Genomic DNA, 23,764 nt, shown 5'->3' with positions numbered 1-23,764 from the left:
AAGGGATCTGTACATTTTTACGATTTTTAGGTACATATTGCCAAATTCATTTATAAAAGAGTTGTACCAGTTTACACTGCTACCAAAAAAGTATGAGAATGCCTATTTTATCATACCCTTACATCCTGATTTGTCTTTGCTAACTTAGAAATGAAAAACTTAGGGCCTGGCTGATGTGGCTCAGTGGTTGAGCATTGACCCACGCACCAAGAGGTCGCTGGTTCAATTCCCCGTCAGGGCACATGCCCAGGTTGTGGGCCCGATTCCCAGTGGGGGGCATGCAGGAGGCAGCCAATCGATGTTCTCTCTCATCAATGTTTCTCTCTCCCTCTCCCTTCCTCGCTCTCTAAAATCAACTTCTTTGATTTTACCTACCTGGACCCGATAGGTATTAACCAGAACTTCTTGTTGTCTCCAAACACCTGCTGGATATTTTTGATGAAGCCAAGGTTGAATCCATTTTTCTTTGGACCACTTGTAAACACTGGAGTACAGAAGGCCTCTGGGGCAGGGTGGGGGAGTTGAATAAAAGAGGAAGAAAGCAACAAAGGAATACTTTTCAGGACTTTCATGATTTTACAGTTCTCCATGAATGCAACTGGGTTCTATGATACATTTCTGCTATGGTAGCATAGGCCCTTCGTTCTTAATTACTTAGTAAAAACCATTTTAACCTCTTAATATAAAATAAGTTTGTTATTAAATACAAAAAATTGGTACTCTCTTTATAAAAGGGGGGGGCAGAAAGAAACACATGATGGTGGAAATAATTAAGCAGCCATGGGCATAGTATATATTTTGTACTGCTGCATGTAAGGAGTAAAATAATAAATTTAATAGCACTTAATTTGAATCTACTTGGCAACAACAGCCAAATAGTGTCCATCTTTAAAGCTGGACCAAAAATTACTCATAAAGAGATAGTAAGAACATTGATTTGTTTTTGAGACATTTCAGAAATGAAGATGTTCATGCTGAAGCCTGCACTGTAAGAAACTGAATTTTATTCCAGAAAATAATGCAAATGGGTGAACTATAATTACCTTAATGACTATGAGTTGAGTGGCTTTGTACTAAACTTTCCTCAATTTTATTTTACCTAAATATTCAACATTTTGACCCTTTCTCCTCACTCATCATGAATTATTTGTATACAATATAAATATTTCTTTTACCATAGAAGACAACATTGTTGCACTGAAATTCATCACAAATATAGTTCTCCAAATAACAGCCCAGAGTATAGAGGAATGAAACTTTTTTCCTGTTTATAGACCCTTACTTCAAACTTCTAGCATTCCCTTCTGCACTGATTCTTTCCTTCACTTCTGCATGTGAACACTTTTTTCAAAATTTTCAAGCTGTAAATCTGGAGAGCTATCCCCGAAACTGAACTGTAAGGAACAATGGTCATGTTGGCTTTGCATGAGGTTTCATTCACTAGTGCTCTCTTCCCCGTGTGAGCTTCAGTCACATGGCTCTCTAGTTTGGTGAAACTGGTTTACATTTGTCTCAGTTTAAAGGCAAAGGAATGTCACTGCAGCTAAAATGCTTCACTGAAAGGTTTTCTCTTTCTTGGGAACAATCCACAGGTTACTGTGACATACATTAATATTTTTTTCCTAGTCTTAATATCCAGTCTTACCTAAGGTGGTTTTGTTTCTGCTGACAAGCCAACAATGGTAACCAAAGAGAATCACAAGGCTGACAAAAAACATGCAGGCCACAAAGAGGAGAAAAAGGACATGGAACTTAGAGCGAACACTGGGCAATTCCCCCTAGAAAAGAAATAATAAACAGAAACAAGATTAAAGTGGCAAGGCTTGAATAGTTTTTCTATATAGGTTAATAATTTTTTAAAATATTTAAAATGTCTAGGTGTAATTTAAAAAATAAGTTTTGTCGCCCTGGCCGGTTTGGCTCAGCGGTTGGGGCGTGGGCCTGTGGTCCGGAGAGGCCCGGGTTCGGTTCCCGCTAAGGGCATGTACCTTGGTTGCATTTGTCCCCGGCCCTGGTTGGGTTGTGCAGGTGGCAGCCACTCGATGTGTCCCTTTCACATCGATGTTTCTTTCTCTCTCTTTCCCTCCCCACTCTATCTGAATAAAAAATGAAAAAATGTCCTCGTGTGAGGATTAAAAAAAAAAAAAAAAAAATAAGTTTTGTAAAATTTTTAAAAAATACAGTTCTTTCTTTTGATAACCATGGATTCAAGCTTAAGTATAGGTCAGTGTAAAACACAGTATGTACTGTTTCAACCAGAAAAAGGTAATGTGAAAAGGGTATGGTCAGTCCATAATTGGGATGTAATGTCTTAGTTTTAAAATTAGTTTCAAAACATCTGTAACAAAAATAAATTAATTAATTTAAATAAATAAATAAATGAAATGAAAAAAATAAAATAAAATTAGTTTCAACATTATGAATCATTGACTAGAGGAAATTTTGAGATCATATGGTTTATCCTTTTATCTCAAGATATGTTATGCTGGAATACTTAAAAAAATTTGTTTTTCTTTATTGATTTTTAGACAGAGAGGAAGGGAGAGGGAGAGAGAGAGAAAAACATCGATGAGAGAGAACACTAATTGACCACCTTCTACATGCCCCTCCACTGGGGATCAGGCCCACAACCTGGACATGTGCCCTGACCAGGAATCGAACCAGTGACCCCTGAATGCATGGGTCGATGCTCAACCACTGAGCCACACCAGCTGGGCAATTCTGGCATACTTTATATGTCATGTTTCCTTGGACAAATAAGTGTATTGAAAATGTCATAATGATATATATAGGAAGTTAAAACACATAGATAGAATTTTAAAATGTTCTGCCCATGAGCCATGAAATGATTTTTAAAAAAATACGTTTCTATTGATTTTTTTTTAAGAGCGAGAGAGGAAGAGAGAGAGAGGTAGAAACATCAGTGTGAGAGAGATACATCAGTGGGCCACCTCCTGCATGCCCTCTACTGGGGATCGAGCCTGCAACCTGGGCATGTGCCCTGATGGGAATCAAACCAGGACCTCTCAGTTCATGGGATAACCCTCAACCCACAGAGCCATACTGGCTGGGCCACAGACTGATTTTAAAGCTACTGCAAATTTTGTGTGGTTGATATTTTTTTATAGCTGAAGTACAATATGCTGATATACTACATCCCATAAAATTATTGTTTAGACAGTAAAAATCAAGCAGTATTTGACAGGTTAATTTAAAAGCAGGTTGGTAAAGATTTTTATAGTTAGTTAGGGCATCTTATTTTCCATGTGGCACCAGTTTTTAAAAAAAATATGCAGCCCTAGCCCTGGCTGGTTTTGCTTAGCAGTTAGAGCAACAGCCTGAGGACTGAAGGGTCATGGGTTTGAGTCCAGTCAGGGGCATGTACCTGGGTTGCAGGTTTGATCCCTGGCCCCAGTCAGGGTCATTTGGGAGGCAGCCAGTCGGTGTGTCTCTCTCACATCAATGTTTCTCTCTCTCTCACTCTCTACTCTCCATAAAAATCAATGGCGCCCTGGCTGGTTTGGCTCAGCGGTTGGAGCGTCGGCCTGCGGTACAGAGAGGCCTGGGTTTGGTTCCCGCTAAGGGCACGTACCTCGGTTGCAGTTTGTCCCCGGCCCTGGTTGGTCGTGCGGGTGGTGGCCACTCGATGTGTCCCTTCACGTCGATGTTTCTCTCTCTCTCTCTCTCCCTCCCGCTCTATCTGAACAACAACAACAAAAAAAAAAACGGAAAAATGTCCTCGGGTGAGGATAAAAAAAAAAAATCAATGGCAAAAGATCCTTGAGTGAGGATTAACAGAAAAAAAAAATTTATCCCTAGACCAAAACAAATTTTCTTAAGTTCTATAGCATACACAGCATGTAACAATTTGCCTTCTAAATAGAATCTTAGAAAAAAATTCAATTTTGGAATGAGCAGCTGTGGGAATGACATTTCTTTATTCCCTCCTTTCCTCCACTGATCATTGTTTTGAAGTAATTACAAATGATCTCTAGTGATAAAGTTAAAGGTGGTTTTTTTTTTATTTTTGTATATATATATATTTTTAAATCTTTATTGTAGAATGTATTACAGATGTTCCTCATTTTTTCCCCATTGACCCCCTCCTCCCCACTCCTGCCCCCCTCCCGCCTTTTCGCACACTATTGTCTGTGTCCGTTAGTTATACATATAAGTTCTTTGGTTTATTTCCCCCCCCCACAACCCCTTTCCCTTTGAGGTTTGTCAGTCTAGCAATGAATTTGTACTTCTTAATCCCTTCACCTTTTTCACCCATTCCCCCAACCCCCCTCCCATCTAGCAGCCAACAAAATGTTCTCTGTATCTATGAGAATGTTTCTGTTCTGCCTGTTCATTTTGTTTGTAGATTCCATTGTCGATACATATGTATTCATTGCCATTTTGTTTGTTCATACATTTTATCTTTTTCTTCAAAAAGAGTATTCATTATTTCATATAATAACGGTTTGGTGGTGATGAACTCCTTTAACTTTTTCTTGTCTGGGAAAGTCTTTATATGGCCATCGATTCTAAATGACAGCTTTGCAGGATAGAGTAATCTTGGTTGTAGGTTCTTGCTTTTCATCACTCTGAATATTTCTTGCCACTCCCTTCTGGCCTGCAAAGTTTATTTTCAGAAATCAGCTGACAGCCTTATGGGAGCTACCTTGTACGTAACTAACTGCTTTTCTCTTGCTGCTTTTAAGATTCTTTCTTTGTCTTGAACCTTTTGCATTTTACTGATGATGTGTCTTGGTGTGGGCCTCTTGGGGTTCATCTTGTTTGGGACTCTCTGTGCTTCCTGGACTTGTATGTCTGTTTCCTTCACCAAGTTAGGACAGTTTTCTGCCATTATTGTTTCAAACAGGTTTTCGATTTCTTGTTCTCTTTTCCTTCTGGCACCCCCAAGATGCGAATGTTGGTGCACTTGAAGTTGTCCCAAAGGCTCCTTACACTATCCTCATTTTTTTTGGCTTCTTTTTTCTTTTTGCTGTTCTGATTGGGCGTTTTTTGCTTCCTTATATTCCAAATCAATGGTTTGCCTCTTGGATTTACGTACTCTACTATTGAATCTGTGTAAATTATTCTTTATTTCAGTTAATGCCTCATTCATTTCTGACTGTGCATCCTTCATTTCTGACTGGTCCTTTTTTATGCTCTTGAGGCCCTCACTAAGTTCACTGAGGTTCTCACTTAGTTCATTGAGCATCCTTATAAGCAGTATTTTGAACTCAGCATCTGTTAGGTTGCTTATCTCCATTTTGCTTAGTTCTTTTCTTGGGGTTTTGTTCTGTTCTTTCATTTGGGACCTGTTTCTTTGTCTCCTCATTTTGGCTGCCTCCCTGTGTTTGTTTCTGTGTATTACTTAATGAGAGGTATGGGGCTATCTGAGACCAGATGCTGCTTGTTTGAAAGAATTTAGGAAAACCTGAAGCAGGATCCCAGATCGGCCAATCCTATGATTAAACAACTGGCAACAGCTTGGGTGGGCCTGATAGTTGGGTGGGGCGGGGCCTCAGGGAATCACCAGGGCGGGGCTACCAGTGTGAGCCAGGTTGCTGGAGTCCCAGATATGGGGGCTGTCTGCCGCCCCAGGGAAGGGCTCACCAAAGGAGCAAAGGCCTCTGACAGCACGTTTGTCCCTGAGGAAGCCCCCTCTCCAGCCCTCGCTCCAGTGCCAAACAGCTCAGTTCTTCCCTGTATGTCTCTGGTGCCCCTCGAGCTGCTTCCCCTCTGAGCTTAGAGGGAGAGAGTCCGATAAGTCCGTGTGCGGGCCCTTTAAGGAGCTGCCTGGGGCTCCAGCCGCCTCAGCCTCCCTGAGCCTCAGTTCCCGTTGGTTTTTCCAGTCAGAAATTATGGGGATTCCCTTCCTGGCACTGGAACCCTGAGCTGGAGGCCTGGTGTGGGACGGGGACCCCTCAGTCCTCAGGGAGGATTTTCCCAGCCAAGGTACCCTCCTGATTTTTATCTGCCACACGTGGGTGTGGGACCAGCCTGTCGGCCTCCGCCCTCGTACCAGTCTCCATGTGGCTGCTTCTTTAATTCCACAGTTGTAGGGCTTCCATTCAGCTCAATGTCAGGCGGTTCTGAAGGATGGTTGTTCTGTAGTTTAGTTGTAACTTTGATGTGGTTGTGGGAGGACGCGGTACCGCATTTACCTACCCGCCGTCTTGACCGGAAGTCCCTAAAGGTGATTCTTGAAGTGGACCTTACATTAGGACCTAGTTCTACTCTAGTTTGGAAGGAGACAGTTAAACCTGGGAAACACTTGGCAAATTCAGGTAGTGCAGATTTTTTCCTTCTCTTGGAGGATATTTTTATTTTATTTTATTTTATTTTATTTTTTTAATTTAGTCTTGTTACAGACATTTCTCCCCTCCCCCAATGACACCCTCCTTCCAATCCCCCCTCCCAGCATTATTGTCTAGGCCCTTGTTTACGAATATGTGCATATAAGTTCTGTGGTTTACCTCTTTCCTCTTGGAGGGTAATTTTATTCATTTCGATGTAAGGAAATATTGGGAATCTTCCCATATGTATTTGAAGGAGGAAGATATGGAGAAGGAAGCCAGTGAGATGCTTTCATATGAGGGGTGGTGTGGGTGAAATTTGCTCCATTTGAAATGATCCCTCTTGGCCTTAGCACCCAAACTGAATTTGATTGTTTTTTGTTTGTTTTGTTTTGAATTTATAGGAAAGATTCCATATATCGGTTTGTAGTGGGTTTTGCTTGGCTGGGTTTTTATTTCACATCTGTACTTTTTAAATGTGTTTTTAAACCTTTTAAAATTCATATTTATTTTAATTCTTACCTTTTATGTTTAATGGGAAATAAAAAATGACTGTGCAAGAGGGACTAATATAAAGTTAGTTCACATCCTGGGTAGCTGAGCTGGAAGTCTTTCCCTTGTCTAACTACTCTTACAGGACTCTTCCATGTGCCAAATCATATCTACTGTGTTGTCTCCTGATAAAGTACTTAACATTTAACTTTTTTTTTAGAAGAGGATGATGGCCCTAGGTTCAAAATTACCTTCTTAGGAGATAACCAAGCTAAATTACTCAAAGCAATAACCACTAGAAACAGTTCAGGGGAATATGGTTGGAATAATACCTATTATCTTGGTTCTAAAATAATTCATAGCCGCTGTGCAGAGATTCATGGCCCTGAATGGGAGATGTATATTACTAATGTTTCATAAGGTGAAGATCAATTTCCTATCAAAGTAGCTCATCTTTAAGTTAATATTGATGGGAGATACACAACCTGATGGTCTTCTGAATTCTTTATTCTATAGGAGCTAGAGCTTCTCCATAGTAGGACAGTGATGGACAGTAAGACATGATACCATGTTTAAGATCAATGGGCGTTGCCCTGGCTGGTTTGGCTCAGCAGTTAAAGCGTCGGCCTGTGGTCCAGAGAGACCCGGGTTCGGTTCCCGCTGAGGGCACGTACCTCGGTTGCAGTTTGTCCCCGGCCCTGGTTGGGTCGTGCGGGTGGCAGCCACTCGGTGTGTCCCTTTCAAGTTGATGTCTCTCTCTCTCTCTCTCTCTTCCTCCCACTCTATCTGAACAAAATATTGAAAAATGTCCTCTGGTGAGGATAAAAGGAAAAAAAAAAAAGATCAATGGGCTTTGAGTCAGAGTCCAATCTTGACTTTGAAACTTACAAGCTGGGTGATCTTGAGCATGTCACTTTACTATGAGCCTCAGTTTTATCATCTTTTTAAAAATTATTTTTTTTTTATCCTCACCCAAGGACATTTTTCCATTTATTGTTCAGGTAGAGTGGGAGGGAGAGAGAGGAACAGAGAGAGAGAGAAACATCGATGTGAAAGGGACACATCGAGTGGCTGCCACCCGCACGACCGACCAGGGCCGGGGACAAACTGCAACCGAGGTACATGTCCTTAGCGGGAACCGAACCTGGTCTCTGGACAGCAGGTTGACGCTCTAACTGCTGAGCCAAACCAGCCAGGGCTGTTTTATCATCTTTAAATGAGACTAACAATTTGTGCTTTATCTACTTCCAAGGATGTGGTGAGGATAAAATAAGATAATAGATATAGAAGTGCTTTGAAAAATAGTAAAGTACATATAAATGGATGTTGCTGTTTTTAGGAGCACAGCTAGTTTCCTTGATATGTAGCTTTTATTTATTTTTTAAATCCTCAGTGGAAGACATTTTTTTCCCCATTTATCTTCAGCTAGAGTGGGAAAGAGAGAGAGAGAGAGGGACAGAGAGAGAAACAGAGAAACATCGATAGGAGAAGACCTTGACCAAGGCCGGGGACTGAACCGCAACCAAGGTACGTGCCCTTGATCGGAATTGAACCCACGATTCTTTGGTCTGCGGGTCAACACTCTAACCAGGTGGAAGAGGGTATAAGGGGGGATAAATGATGATGAAAAACATTTAAATGGAATAAAGAAAAAAATGGCAATGTTTACATTTCATTTTAAGGCAGACTCAATTTACACTGAGAAAGCCATCTCTAAACCGCACCGAAGTGCTCTCTGGCTGGAGAAACTGCAAAGAAGCATTTCTCTGAACTGTCAGTGCCTGTTTCCTTATGAGGGCAAGCCGCGACAGGTCTCTTTGTCTTTTGCTCATCTGTCTGGCATGAGCCAATGTATTGTGGAGAATAAATGAGGGTATAAGAAAGGTTCACCCCTGATAGTGCTTGTGAATACTGACACATTTCTGGTGATTGATTCATGTCCAAATATTATCTTTCAAGAGTTAAAAAAAAAACATGGCACCTGGCTGGCACTTTGGCATTTGATTATTGGTTGACTAGGAGGGCAAATGGTAGAATGTGTACAAAGTAATATTGTTTACTCAGTTACGAGAGTAACGAATATTTCTTAAACAGTAACCTCCTGTGTTAAGGGCCAAGTAAAGTCTGTAGTGAAGTCAAGGCTGACACTTTGCTTAATGAATTGGATGCAGTAGATTTTCTTAACTTTCAGGGTAGTAGCTCAGTATATGAATAAAATGCCAAACATATAGAAACCTGAGCAATAGCTAAACTGTGGAAAGAGGCCAACAAAGAAGCACCAAGTAGGTGAAGTATTTTTTATTTGGGGAAAATACATCGATGACAAAACTTCATTTCTGCTTATACTTTTGTGTCTCTGAGTTGAAGATTTTGATATTTATTATATAATTCCTGGCTCTTAAAGTTATTAATTATCTGAATTGATTAAGCAAGTGGAAGGGAGAATGGAAAGCACATATCACTATAATTTTCTACACTATATTTTCTATACTACTAGGGATGAATCACTATTTAACAATGTCAATATTCTCAGCTACTTAGGTGCTCATTGCCTTACCTTTCTCCTTTTATTCTCCAGTTTATTATAATCCATAGTCTGGTCACAGGATTCATGTTCTTTCCCTACTGTTTTACCTCTCTACCTAAGGTGAGATATTCCTGTTGTACAGGCTCTTGTGTAATTCCTGAAACAATAACTATGAGCTCTGCCAACATCTGTCTTTTGCTATTCAGGTTCAGGTTGGGCAATCTTTTTCATGGAAGGTTATGATGTTTTAGTAATTATTCTAGAGCTGTGTGGAGGGAATGTCTTCTGGACATCATTAGCATGAAAAACAACATATTTCATGATATTGCTGCCAGACCCTGTACACATATGTAAACTGAAAATCTACCTTCAATTCTTTAGGAAATAGATGGGTTATGCTTGATATCTTCAAGTAGAAAAAAGATGGAGGTAGGATTTCTTTAGATTGCATTATAATTATTGGAATCATATTTTGAAAGCTGGAGTACTTTGAAGTTGATTTTGGCAATGAGCCAGTAAAGCAAGTAATAGAGCCAGTATTAGAAACCAGCATTGGTTATACAAAGTTCAAATAAGAATCCTCATTTCATTCTGGTCACATGTGAAGATGAGTCAACATATCTTTCTTTCCCTGTAGTAATTTTGCAACTCTCCTTTGAATAGGAACTACAAAGTATTCTCTAACAAAGAGGGAGTACTTTGTTACCCTTTTTCTTAAGAAACTAAGGATGTAAAATTTGTTTCAACATTTGTCAAGTTATAATTGGCAAAATGTAAATTTTTAAAACTTGACTAGAGAAGTACATTATAAAGAATCAGTAAGAGTCAAGAAGTTAGGTTCCTGAAGACCTTAAAAAGATTCTCATATATGACAGAAACTTGTTTAATGGGAATCTTTAAATAACAGCCTCCCGAATCTCAGAATATTCAACATGGGAAACTTGCCTTTGGTGCCTTCCCTTCTGGTTATTTCCATATTAGCTATTTCAAAATGTAAAAAACAAACAAACAAACAAACATAAAACAAAGATAAAGTTAACAATGTCACAGACTGAAGTAGCCAGTCTTTTTTTTTTTCCTTGCGGGGTGGGGAATTCAGGAGTTTTTAACTTACTCTCCAATATTTGATGAAATAGCTGAAGACCGTTGTAGCAATGTACAGGCAGTATAGAACAGAATAACCTAAGAACTGAAGGAAGAATTTATAGTTGGAAAATCCAATGCAATTATTAACCCTAAAAAAAAAGAAAAACTAATTTGAAATCAGGACCCATGTATTGAAAACACACTGATACATAAGTGAATTAAGCAATGGAAGTATGTTGCTCCTGCTGTTTCATTATATGTTGTGTAGGAACTCAATAGAAATAAAAGACCCATAAGAGGAATAGACTGGAAAAACAAGTTCTTGTCTCACTTGTTCCTCCTTTCATTCACAGGCACAGAGACACCTGGCCAATCTAATTGTTCTGAACTTATTCCTGACACACCTAAGCAAACATAGATCCTGGATGCTTAAAACCTATTAAAACCTCAGCAACTACATTTAGTACAGTGTGGCATGTTCTCTTTGTAGTTAGATGATTTCAAACTGGTTCTCTAGATCAGACATAGAAAATTTGGAGAATTGATGAAGTTAACAATCTAGAGTATTCAACCATCAAGGCAGTAAAAAAAAAAATAAGGAAAAATAACTGATAGTATAATGTCAAAGAGAAGAACTATTTGTGCTCTATTTCATATCTGTGAATAAATAGCTAAAGCTAATAGACAAGAGATCATTAGCTTTGTGATGCCAAGAATTCACTACTGCCTTTGGTGGTATATTTATTCTCGCTTTAAAATGGTAAGCCCCCTTTCCCTCAGACAAATAAAAAGCCCAGTGAATAGCAGAAACAGGCATGTTACAACTATACTTAGTAAAGTAGACATATTGAGCAATTTCTACCCTTTTTGTAGGAAAGATTAAAATAAAAGGGACTTACCAAGGGCAGTGATGGTCCATTTTTAAAACACACCTGAAAAAGGAGCAAAATACACTGTGATAAGTAGGGCTATGGAAATGAAGCAACACCTCGTAATTGAACCCAAGTCTCACCAGTACTTTACATGGTACCAGTACATTCATTCCTAGATTTCCACAATAGCTACTCTAAAACTATTGTGTTCTCAGTTATCCTAAGTATTAGCCAATCACAACAATTTTTAGGATCATGTTGGCAACAAATTACCTGCCTGAAAGTTCAATCTTTAAAAGGGATTGGGGATTCTAGGAATCTGAAACCGAGAAAAGGTCTAAGACATCACCCTTCATTTTGCTTAATACTCAATTTACTAAAAGTACAGAAGAAAACATATGGCTACAGTTTGTGTTTGAATCGAGGGTAAGATAAAGACAGGTGGAACAAGCACCCAAAAAGAAAGTATAAAGATTATACTTATTAACATAAAAATGGGATTTTACAAAGCTGAACAATTAGAGTAACAAAACAAAGTAGTACTGAGTTATAACACAAAATATAAAATTATTTTTCATATATACCTAAATACTGATATAAATAAATAAATAAGAATAGATAAATATCCCATGCAGAAGAATTCAAAATAACTTATATAAATATTATTCTGCTTTCAAGGAAGGTGAGTACAACACCTCGATTCTTTAGTGTTGGCTACACATAATAACTTCCTTCCAAAGGGCGCAGTGTAGAAATGGGGAGAGAGCAACTTGATAGTTGAGAAATCTGACAAACACTACCTCAGCCAGATGATCAATAGTAACATCGCAGTGATAAGTCATGTTGATATGATGGAACGAGAAAGGCACTTTATCTCTATGGTCTTCCTCCCCAAACACATTACCCCAGTCTAATCTTGAGAAAAATATCAGAAAAATCCCAGCTGAAATATATTCTACAAAATACCTGACAATTCTAAAAGCTATTAAGGTTATATTTTAAAAAGTAAAGTATGAGAAACTATCACATCTAGGAAGAGCTTAAAAAGACATGACAAAAATGTAATGTGCTGTCTTGAATGGAATCTTGGAACAAAAAAGAACATTAGGGGAAAACTGAGGAAATGTAAGTTGAGTATAGATTTCAGTCCAAAATGATGTATTTGTTCTTTCATGGTAACAAGTTAACCATATTAATATAAGATGTTAATAATCAGGAACTGGGTGTGGGTGACATGAGATCTTTACAATAATTCTATTGATCTAAAACTGTTGTAAAATAAAATGTTTATTTTTAAAATGGGGTTTTATTTTTCTTTCCTATCCTTAGAATAGTTCGAATCATCATCCCGGTGAGTATGTTTGGCATGTGTTCATTATCATTGAAAGGAAATGCTCATATCTAGGAATGATTATATGTCATGATCAGTCACATTGTTGTCTTGGCAACCATCAGTGGCCAAGCTAATCCAGGGGAAATATGACTGTCACTTACATAGCACAGACAGAGCAGTGATGGCAGCGATCTGGCTTGATCAAATGGCACCGGTCACAGAATCTTACAGCTACAGGAAAAATAAGGTGGTTAGCACCGATCAGGGCTCAATATGATATCATATATCTTCCTAGTCTATCTGAATGGCTTGCTATACATTGATTATAGGTAGTCAAAATCATTTCAAGTTATCAAGCAAAAGGCAGATTGCATAAGAGAACTGTGGAATGTATGTTTTTCCTGTCGTATCAATTTTTTTTTTCAGATTCAAGCAAGAGTTCATTTCGAAAGTCACAGAAGTAGAAAAAGTGAGCCAGCTGGGCTACGAGGGCTCAGGCGAAAGAAGGTCCCTTGGAGCTTAGGGAAGAGAGAGCACCCAAAGGTATGTGACTTGAGGGAAGAAGATGGGGGAAGGGGCCAGCATCCTCCAGAGAGAGAGAAAGAGACAGAGAGACAGAGATAGACAGAGAGACCGTCTAAGCTGGCTCTGGGAAAAGTAGGTGGTGGGAAAGGTTCAGGCATACTCAAAGGAGAGAGAAAGAGTGCACCCTGTTGTATCAATCTTGAAAGTACCATTTGGGGAATGAAGGTAAGGGGGAAATTTTTCATATCTTAGCATTTGATATGATACCTAATCATAAAATTTTGCATAATAAAACAAACTGTACTGTCAAATGCCTGAGTGACCTTGGGAAAATCATTTAGCCTGTGTTTACTTCAAGTCTCGTATCTGAAAACTAAGATCCGTATTTTATCTTCTGTTTTCAGAGGTTTTATTCTATGAGGTAGATAAAAATTACCAAAGCATGGTAAGTATAGTGGCTTTTATAATAATTGAAGAATGGAAGAAACATTCTAGAGAAAGTTCAAGTGACCACTTCACAGAAAGGAAGTAAAAAATCTAAGTGAATTCTACAATGTCACACAATGAGAGAGTGGCAGGGCTGTGACCACAAGTTCACGGTTCTCTTCACTCTGTAAGTCTCATGTAAAAAAAGTAATTTCTCCCTCCTTCTATCCTTTCTTACTTTATTTACCTTAGATGAGAGGCATTCCTTTTTTTTCAATTAAAAAAGTTTTTCAATTCCTTTTTTTTAAATCCTCACCAGAGGACACTTTTCCATTTTTGTTCAGATAGAGTGGGAGGGAGAGAGGGAGGGAGGGAGAGGGAGAGGGAGAGAGAGAGAGAGAGAAACATCAACATGAAAGGGACACATCGTGTGTGGCTGCCTTGAACACAACCCCAACCAGGGCCACGGACGAATCACAAAGGAGGTACAAAGTGAGTGCCTTTGACCGGAATCAAACCTGGGACTCATTGGTCTGCAGGCTGATGCTCCAACCACTGAGCCAAACTGACCAGGGCTTCAACTACATTTGACATACAATATTATATTAGTTTCAAGTATACAATATGGTGATCAGATATTTATATACCTCACAAAGAGAATACTTTGATAATTCTAGTACCCAAATGAAACCATACATAGTTATTACAACATAATTCATTATATCCCCCTATGCTGTACTTTAAAACCCATGACTACATCTTAACCCCTTCCCCTTCTTCCATTGCCCCAAACCCTCCTCCGATCTGGCAACCATCAAAATGTACTCTGGATCTATAAGTTTGTTTCTGTTTTGTTTGTTTATTTTGTTTTTAAATTCCACATACAAGTGAAATCTTAAGGTTTTTCTGTTTTTTAAAAAATAATTTTTCTTTTATTGATTTGAGAGAGAAAGAAAGGGAGAGGGAAAGAGATAGAGATACTGATGAGAGACAACATCAACTGGTCACCTCCTGCACACTCCCAACTGGGGAGCAGGCCCACAACCTGGGCATGTGCCCTGACCAGGAATCATACTGGCAACCTCTTGGTGCAGGGGTTGACGCTCAACCACTGAGCCACACCGGCTGGACAGTATTTGTCTTTCCGACTGACTTATTCTGACTGACTCATAATACCCTGTACATACGTCCATGTTGTCACAAATGGTAAGATTTCAATTTTTACGGATGAGTTATATTCCATTATACAAATGAACCACATCTTCTTTACCCATTCGTCCATCAATGGACATGTAGGTTGCTTCCATATCTTGGCTATTGTAAATAATGCTGCGATAAGACATAAGGATGCATATGTCTTTTCAAAAAAGCTTTTTCCTTTCCTTCTCATTTTCTCTGTGTTCATTGATAGAGTATAACTATGTTTAATGACATTAAGTGTAACAACTAAAATTATGAATAATTTCATCTAATATAGAAACCCATCCAAAATTTACATTAAGCACACATAACTGATTCAACATAATACGATTGCTAATTCAGTACAGTTTGTGTTCATTTCCAACAGTGGGGAGTAACCAAATCTGGTATAATTGAGGAAAGATAAAGGGTACTTGCTTGTTTGGGTCTTTCAGCATGTTTTATTTTATTTTTTAATTAAATTTATTAGGATGACATTGGTTAATAAGGTTATAGAGGTTTCAAGTGTACTTTTCAATGATACAGACTCTTATATTGCATTGTGTGCCTACCACCCAAAGTCAATCATTTTCTGTCACCATGTATTTGGAACTCTTTACCCTTTACTACACCCTACACCCTTCCCTCTGATAACCATCATACTGTTGTCTATGAGTTTCAGTATTATCCCACAAGTGAGTGAAATCATAAGGGTCTTAGTTTATTCCAACTGACTTATTTTGCTTAGCATAATATTCTCAAGGTCCACCCATGTTGTCACAATGGCAGTATTTCATCTTTTCTTATGGCTGAGTAGTATTCCATTGTGTACATGTAACACGTCTTCTTCATCCAGTCCTCTGTCACAGGACACTTTTGTTGTCTCCATGTCTGAGCCACTGTGAATAATGCAGTAATGAACATGGGAGGGGGGCATATATATTAATGAATAAATGTTTTCAAAATTTTGGGGTAGATATCTAGGACAGGTTTGCTGGGTCATATGGTAACTTCATTCTTATCATTTGAGGAAGCTCCATACTGTTTTCCATAGTGGCTTTCCTAGTTTGCATTCCCACCAGCAGGGAATGAGGGTTCCTTTTCTTCCACAACCTCTCCAACACCTGTTATTACTTGTCTTGTTGATAACAGCCATTCTACCAGGTGTGAGGGGGAATCTCATTGTAGTTTTGATTTGCATTTCCCTAATAGCTACAAAGTTGAGCATCTTTTCATATATCTGTTGGCCGTTTGTATGTATGTCTTCTTGGGATAAGTGTCTGTTCAGGTTCTCTGCCCATTTTTAAAATAGGATTGTTTATTTGGTATTGAGTTGCATGAGTTCCTTTTATATTTTGGATAGCAAACCCTTATCAGAGATTATGTTTGCGAATATCTTCTCCCACTTGGTTGATTGGTATTTTTGTTTTGTTGGTGGTTTCTTTTGATGTGCAGAAGCCTTTTAGTTTGATATAGTCCCGTTTATTTATTTTTGCCTTTACTTTCCTTGCCTTTGGAGTCAAATTCATAAAATCTTTTGTAAGACCTAGATTCATAATTTTAGTACCTATGTTTTCTTCTATGTTATTTATGGTTTCTGATCTTATATTTAGGTATTTGATCCATTTTGAATTGATTTTTGTAAATGGGGACAAACTCTAATATCATTTTTTTTTGCTTTCATCCCCCTTCTCTTAAAAAAAATTTATTGTTGAGAGTATTACAGATGTCCCCCATTGTTTTCCCATTGTGCCCATCTTCCCAGTTCCCATCCCACCCCAGGCCTTCACCATTCGATTATCTGTATCCCAAATTGAACAGCTACATGCAAAAAAATGAAACTAGACCATCAATTTACACCATACACAAGAATGAACTCAAAATGGATAAAAGATTGAAATGTAAGTCGTGAAACAATAAAAATCCTATAAGAAAACATATGAAGAAAAATATCATACATCACACATAGCAGAATTTTCACCGATACATCACCTAGATCAAGAGGAACAAAGACAAAAATAAACAAATGGGAGTAAATCAAACTAAAAAGATTCTGCAGCCCAGCCAGGTGTGGCTCAGTTGTTGAGCATCAACCCATGCACCAGGAGGTCACTGGTTCAATTCCCAGTCAGGGCACATGCCTAGGTTGTGGGCCTATTCCCAATGGGGGCGTACAGAAGGAGGCCGATTAATATTATTTTCTCTCATTGATGTTTCTATCTCCCTCTCCCTCTCCCTTCCTCTTTCTCTAAAATCAATAAAGAAAAAAAATTAAATTAAAAAAAAAAAAAAGATTCTGCAGAACAAACGAAACCAGTATCAAAATAAATAGGGAACCCACTGTTTGGGAGAACATATTTGCCAATGATACATCTGATAAGGGATTAATTTCCAAAATATATAGTTTCATTATTCTACAAGTGGCTTTTCAATTTTCCCGGCACTATTTATTGAAGAGGCTTCCTTTTCTTCATTGTAGGTTTATGCCTCCTTTGTTAAAAATTTATTTGCCCATATACATGTGGTTTTATTTCTTGGCTCTCAATTCTGTTCCATTGATCTGTGTGTCTGTTTTTCTGCCTTACCATGCTTTTTAAAATTATTGTTACTCTGTAGTATAATTTGAAGTTAGATAGTGTGATACTTCTGGCTTTGTTCTTTTTTCTGAGGATTGCTTTGATTATTCAATGTCTTTTATGGTTTCATATAAATCTGATTTTGTTTGTTCTAGTTCTTTAAAAAATGTCCTTGAGATTTTAAAGGAGATTGAATCAAATTTTTACATTGCTTTGGGTAATAGGCACATTTTAACTATGTTTATTCTTCTAATCCATGAACACGGAATATCTTTCCATTTCATTTTGTCTTCTCCACCTCTTTTAATAATGCTTTGCAATTTTCAGTATATAGATCCTTCACCTCCTTTGTTAAGTTGATTCCTAGGTATTTTATTATTTTTTTGCAATTGCAAAAGGAACTGTTTTTTTTTTTCTTCATTTCTTTTTCTGAAATTTCATTGTTAATATATAGGAATGCAGTGGATTTTTGTACATTGATTTTTGTATCCTGCTGGAGAAAGAAAGAAAAAGCATCCAAATTTGGAAAAAAGAAGTAAAGTGTCGCTTTTGGCCCATGATATGATTCTTTATATAGAAAACTCTAAAGACTCCACCAAAAAACTATTAGAAACAATAAATAAATACAGTAAAATAGCAGGATACAAAAATCAGTGTACAAAAATCCACTGCATTCCTATATACTAACAATGAAATTTTAGACCATGGGAGAACCTAAGAATTCATGCCCTGTTTAAAGAGAGTAGGTACTACTCAGCTCTAGCTAATTTTTGCCATGAAGAAATGCAGATTGTTTGAGTTTTCAAGAGAAGCCAGAAATCTGGATTTTTATTTGGTAACATTCAAATTGTTAAAAATTAGTAACAAATAGTAAGGATCAGAGCAGAAATAAGCGACATAGAGACCAAAAAAACAATTCAGAGGATCAATAAAACAAAGAGCTGGTTTTTCGAAAAGATAAACAAGATTGATGGACCCTTAGCTAGACTCACCAAGAAACAAAGAGAGAGAACCCAAATACATAAAATCAGAAATGAAAGAGGAGAGATAACAACTGACACCACAGAAATACAAAAGATCCTTAACAACTATTACGAACAATTATACGGCAACAAATTCGAAAATCTAAGCGAAATGGACAAATTTCTAGAAACACATAGTCTCCCAAAACTGGATCAGGAAGAGATAGAAAACTTGAACAGAACAATAACAACAGAAGAAATTGAAGATGTAATCAAGACTCTTCCAGCAAACAAAAGCCCAGGCCCGGATGGCTTCACGGGGGAGTTTTACCGAACATTCAAAGAAGAACTAATACCCATTCTCCTCAAACTATTTCAAAAAATTCAAGAAGAAGGAAGACTTCCAAACTCGTTTTATGAAGCCAGCATAATTCTAATTCCAAAACCAGAAAAAGACACAACAAAGAAAGAAAACTACAGGCCAATATCCCTGATGAACATAGATGCCAAAATCCTGAACAAAATACTAGCAAATCGAATCCAGCAATACACCAGAAAAATTATCCACCATGATCAAGTGGGATTCATCCCAGGGATGCAAGGCTGGTACAATATTCTCAAATCCATAAATGTGATACACCACATAAATAAACTGAAGAATAAAAACCACATGATAATATCAATAGATGCTGAAAAAGCCTTCGACAAAATCCAGCATCCATTTCTGATAAAAACGCTCAGCAGTGTGGGAATAGAGGGATCATATCTAGACATAATAAAAGCCATATATGAAAGACCTACAGCCAACATCATACTCAACGGGCAAAAACTAAAAGCATTTCCCTTAAGAACAGGAACAAGTCAAGGATGCCCACTTTCGCCACTCCTATTTAACATAGTACTGGAAGTCTTAGCCACAGCAATCAGACAGGAAGAAAAAATAAAAGGGATCCAAATTGGAAAGGAGGAAGTGAAATTGTCATTATTTGCAGATGACATGATACTGTACATAGAAAACCCCAAAGACTCCACCAAAAGCTTACTAGACTTAATAAATGAATTTGGCAAAGTAGCAGGATACAAAATTAACGTCAAGAAATTGATGGCATTCTTATACACCAATGATGAACTCACAGAAAGAGAAACTAAGCAAACAATCCCATTTACCATTGCGGCAAAAATATTAAGATACCTAGGAATAAACTTAACCAAAGAAATAAAGGACCTATTCGCAGAAAACTACAGGTCTTTGAAAAAAGAAATAGAGCAAGATATAAAAAAGTGGAAGCACATACCCTGTTCATGGATTGGGAGAATTAACATCATTAAAATGTCCATATTACCCAAAGCAATATATAGATTCAACGCAATCCCCATCAAAATACCAATGGCATACTTCACAGAATTAGAACAATTACTTCAAAAGTTCATATGGAACCAAAAAAGGCCTCGAATAGCCACAGCAATCTTGAAAAGAAAGAACAAAGTTGGAGGGATCACAATACCAGATTTCAGGTTATACTACAAAGCCACCATAATCAAAACAGCCTGGTACTGGCACAAGAACAGGTATATAGACCAGTGGAACAGAATAGAGAACCCTGAAATGGACCCAAGGCAATTTGCTCAATTAATATTTGACAAAGGTGGCAAGAGCATACAGTGGAGTAAGGACAGCCTCTTTAATAAATGGTGCTGGGAAAATTGGACAGCTACTTGCCGAAAAATGAAACTAGACCATCAACTTACACCCTACACCAAAATAAACTGAAAATGGATAAAAGACTTAAATGTAACTCATGAATCCATAAAAATCCTAGAGGAGACTGTGGGCAACAAAATCTCAGACATCATACGCTGTAGAATTTTTACTGACACATCACCTAAGGCAATAGAAACAAAGGAGAAAATGAACACATGGGACTACATCAAACTCAAAAGCTTCTGCACCGCAAAAGATACAATCATCAAAACGGAAAGGCTACCCACTGTATGGGAGAGCATAATTGCCAATGATATATCAGATAAGGGGTTAATTTCCAATACATATAGAGTGCTCATACAACTCCACAAAAGGAAGAGAAAGAATCCAATTAAAAAATGGGCAGAGGAACTAAATAGACACCTCTCCAAACAGGACATACAAATGGCTAAGAGACATATGAAGAAATGCTCATCATCACTAATCATCAGAGAGATGCAAATCAAAACAACCTTGAGGTATCACCTCACACCTGTCAGAATGGCCGCCATCAACAAATCATGAAACAACAAGTGTTGGCGACGGTGTGGAGAAAAGGGGACTCTAGTACGCTGCTGGTGGGAATGCAGACTGGTGCAGCCACTATGGAAAACAATATGGTGTCACCTCAAAAAATTAAAAATTGATCTTCCATTTGACCCAGTGATCCCACTTCTAGGAATATACCCTAAGAAGCATAAAACACCAATAAGAAAGAATATATGTACCCCCATCTTTGTAGCAGCACTATTTACAATCGCTAAGATCTGGAAACAGCCCAAGTGCCCATCAGTAGACGAATGGATCAAAAAGCTGTGGTACATATACACAATGGAGTACTACGCAGCGGTAAGAAAGAAAGATCTCTTATCCTTTGAGATTACATGGAGGGACCTGGAAAGTATCATCCTAAGTGAAACAAGCCAAACAGAGAAAGACAAATTTCATATGATCTCACTGATTTGTGGAATATAATGAACATAACAATTTGAGGAATGGGGTAGTCCCAGAGACGCGGAAGCGGGGTACAGACTGACAATCCCCTAAGGAGTGGGAAGGTGGGGGAGGGATGAACCACAGAACTTATACGCATGTATGCATGAACAGTGGACATGGACAACAATCTGGGGAAGGGGCAGGGAGGGGAGAGGGAGGGGGGAATCAGTGGGGGAAAAAAGGAGAATCATCTGTAACAAAAATTAATCAATAAAAAAAAATTAGTAACAAATGCAATGTTTTAAAATGTACAGAGATGAGACAAATGTAACTCTGAATGCAGTATATCCAATATGTCTCTACTTTGTAAACAATGCTTTATCACATCATTCTGATTTCTACTGTCAGAAATTATATAATTTCATGTCTGTCTCCTTTTCACCATATATCGTATGACTGAAGATGTTTTTAAAAATCATAATCACCATATGACATCAATGCTCTAACAAAATTAACAAATCCTTAATATCAACTATTACCCAGACCATGTTAAAATTTCCCCCATTGTCATATGGGATCTTAATTAATATTTATTGAATAAGTGATAAATGAACATAAATAACTGTATGCATACTTCCTAAAGTTCTGAAACACAATTTTTTACAGAAACATTAGGGTGATTTGTCAAAAGAGCCTTAGTTTTCAAATTTTAAGAAGCAAATAATTAGTTCAGCTAGTATTGTTCTGGTAATGCAGATAAAAACTAACAGTGAAATTCCACAGAGGGTATTTACCCAAGAAAAATTAAGGCATATCTCTCTACAAATACTTGTATAAGAATGTTCTTAACTCCTGGCCTGTGTGGCTCAGTGGGTTGAGCACTGTCCCATGGACTGAGAGGACCCAGTTCGATTCCTGGTCAGCGCACATGCCTGGTTTACCAGCTCAATCCCCAGAGGGGGTGTGCAGGAGGCAGCCGATCGATATTTCTTTCTCACATTGATGTTTCTATCTCTCTCTTCCTTCCTCTCTCTCTGAAAGATCAATAAAAGCATATTTTTTTGATAAAAAAAAAGAATGTTCTTAACAGATTAACTCATAATATCTAAGTATAAGAAATAACTTAAATGTGTACCAGTGAGTGAATGGATAAAAAAACTGCAATATATTCATACAATGAAATACTACTCATCAGTAAAGGGAACAAAACACACAACAATGTGAATAAGTCTCAAAAGCATTATGCTGAATACAATAAGGCAGACAAAAGAGTAAATTCTGTATAAATTTATTTATATAAAATTAGCCCAGCCGGTGTGGCTCAGTGGATTGAGCGTCGTCTCATGGACTGAGGGGTCCTGGTTCGATTCCCAGTCAGGGCACATGCCTGGGTTGCAGTTCGACCCCCAGTAGGAGGCATGCAGGAGGCAGCCAATCAATGTTTCTCTCTCATCGATGTTTGTATCTCTCTCTCCCTTCCTCTCTCTCTAAAAAAATCAATAAAAAAAACATATTTAAAAAAATTATAGAGCAGGTAAAACTAATATATGGTGGAAAAATATCAGAATACTGTTTGTGTTTAATAGTATTTACTGGGAAGGAGCATGAGAGAACATTCTGGGGTGTGGTAATGTTTATAGAGGTTTTGGTTACACAGTGTGTATATTTGTGAAAACACTGAATGGTACACTTATGATTTGTGCATATATATATATGTATATATATATATATTTCAGCCTCAAAAGAATGAGAAAATATTTAGGTAGATATGTAGTGATATCTGCTACTTACATTAAAATGCACCAAAAATAAGTTGGCTTTATGAATGATGGACAGAGGAATGAGTTTGTGAACAGATGTGTGATAAAGAAATATAGTTAAACGTTTTTTATAAAAAATTTTAAACATCCATCCAAGATGGAAGAATTATACAGTAAGTATTTATAAAAATATTGTGAAAGACTGCATAGTGTTTTTCAGAAGAGAGGAGAAAAGGGGGCTATTCTGAGGATATACATGAGTTAGAGTTTCTAAGATACTTGCTGATCTTCCTCTCTAGCTGACTTTGGATGAACTGACCTCCACTCCCGGTTCTTGTGTAAACAGGTAGCTTCTTGGCAATATCAACGAGCATCTGCTTTTGGACCTCAGGTCTCTCTTCATTTTCATAACGCTCCTTGTCTGTATAGGATAAGTGAAACTGAAAGCAGAAGTGAGAAGCAAGAATTTATTTCCAAGGTTCACACAAACAATTACAAATACAACGATAATTATTTAGAAGGAAATATTTGTTACCTACCCTGAAGCTCAGGTACCTATTTGCCATATAACTTTCTCTAGATAATTATCTCAATGATCTTATCTGGCTTTTATGTCAATCTTCATAGCTCTGTGTGATAGGTGGTATTGTTTTATAAATAAAATACAACTTGGATTAAGTAACTTGAGCATTGTTACACTCACTCAACCAGTAAATAGCAAAACTAAGCCACAAACCTGGTTCACCTTACTCCAAGACTTGTGCCCTTTACACTCCATTATATTACCATATGATGTTGCATTCAGATGTGTGACATCTTGCTGACAGGACCCTACTAATGATCAACTATGTTTATTATTAAGTTGTGAGTATTTTTCATAAGTGACACTTTTGTTGAATCAGGATGAGACTGCTTGTGATATTATCTGAATATTCTAATTTTGAAAATGATTAGAGCCCTGGCCAGTTTGGCTCAGCGGTAAGAGTGTCGGCCTGTAGTCCAGAGAGACCCGGGTTCGGTTCCCACTAGGGGCATGTACCTTGGTTGCAGTTTGTCCCC

General features: G+C 37.8%; 1 protein-coding gene across 3 annotated transcripts in view; it reads right to left on the bottom strand.

Annotated features, from left to right (window-relative positions):
• The window catches only part of ZDHHC15 (zinc finger DHHC-type palmitoyltransferase 15), a 95,682-nt gene that overhangs the window by 27,963 nt on the left and 43,955 nt on the right, over positions 1-23,764 (bottom strand). For all 3 annotated transcript variants that reach the window (XM_036270745.1, XM_036270748.1, XM_036270746.1), the window contains 6 exons: positions 23,025-23,145; positions 12,762-12,831; positions 11,295-11,327; positions 10,424-10,544; positions 1,646-1,778; positions 376-502 (listed from right to left, as the gene is read on the bottom strand). In XM_036270745.1, coding sequence (XP_036126638.1) covers positions 376-502; positions 1,646-1,778; positions 10,424-10,544; positions 11,295-11,327; positions 12,762-12,831; positions 23,025-23,145 — 605 coding nt within the window. The remainder of the gene's footprint in view (positions 1-375; positions 503-1,645; positions 1,779-10,423; positions 10,545-11,294; positions 11,328-12,761; positions 12,832-23,024; positions 23,146-23,764) is intronic.

Source organism: Molossus molossus, unplaced genomic scaffold, assembly GCF_014108415.1.
Source record: "Molossus molossus isolate mMolMol1 unplaced genomic scaffold, mMolMol1.p scaffold_m16_p_2, whole genome shotgun sequence".
NCBI lineage: Eukaryota > Metazoa > Chordata > Mammalia > Chiroptera > Molossidae > Molossus > Molossus molossus.
The sequence above is the reverse complement of the archived record's forward strand: the minus strand, read 5'-3'. Positions and strand labels throughout refer to the sequence as shown.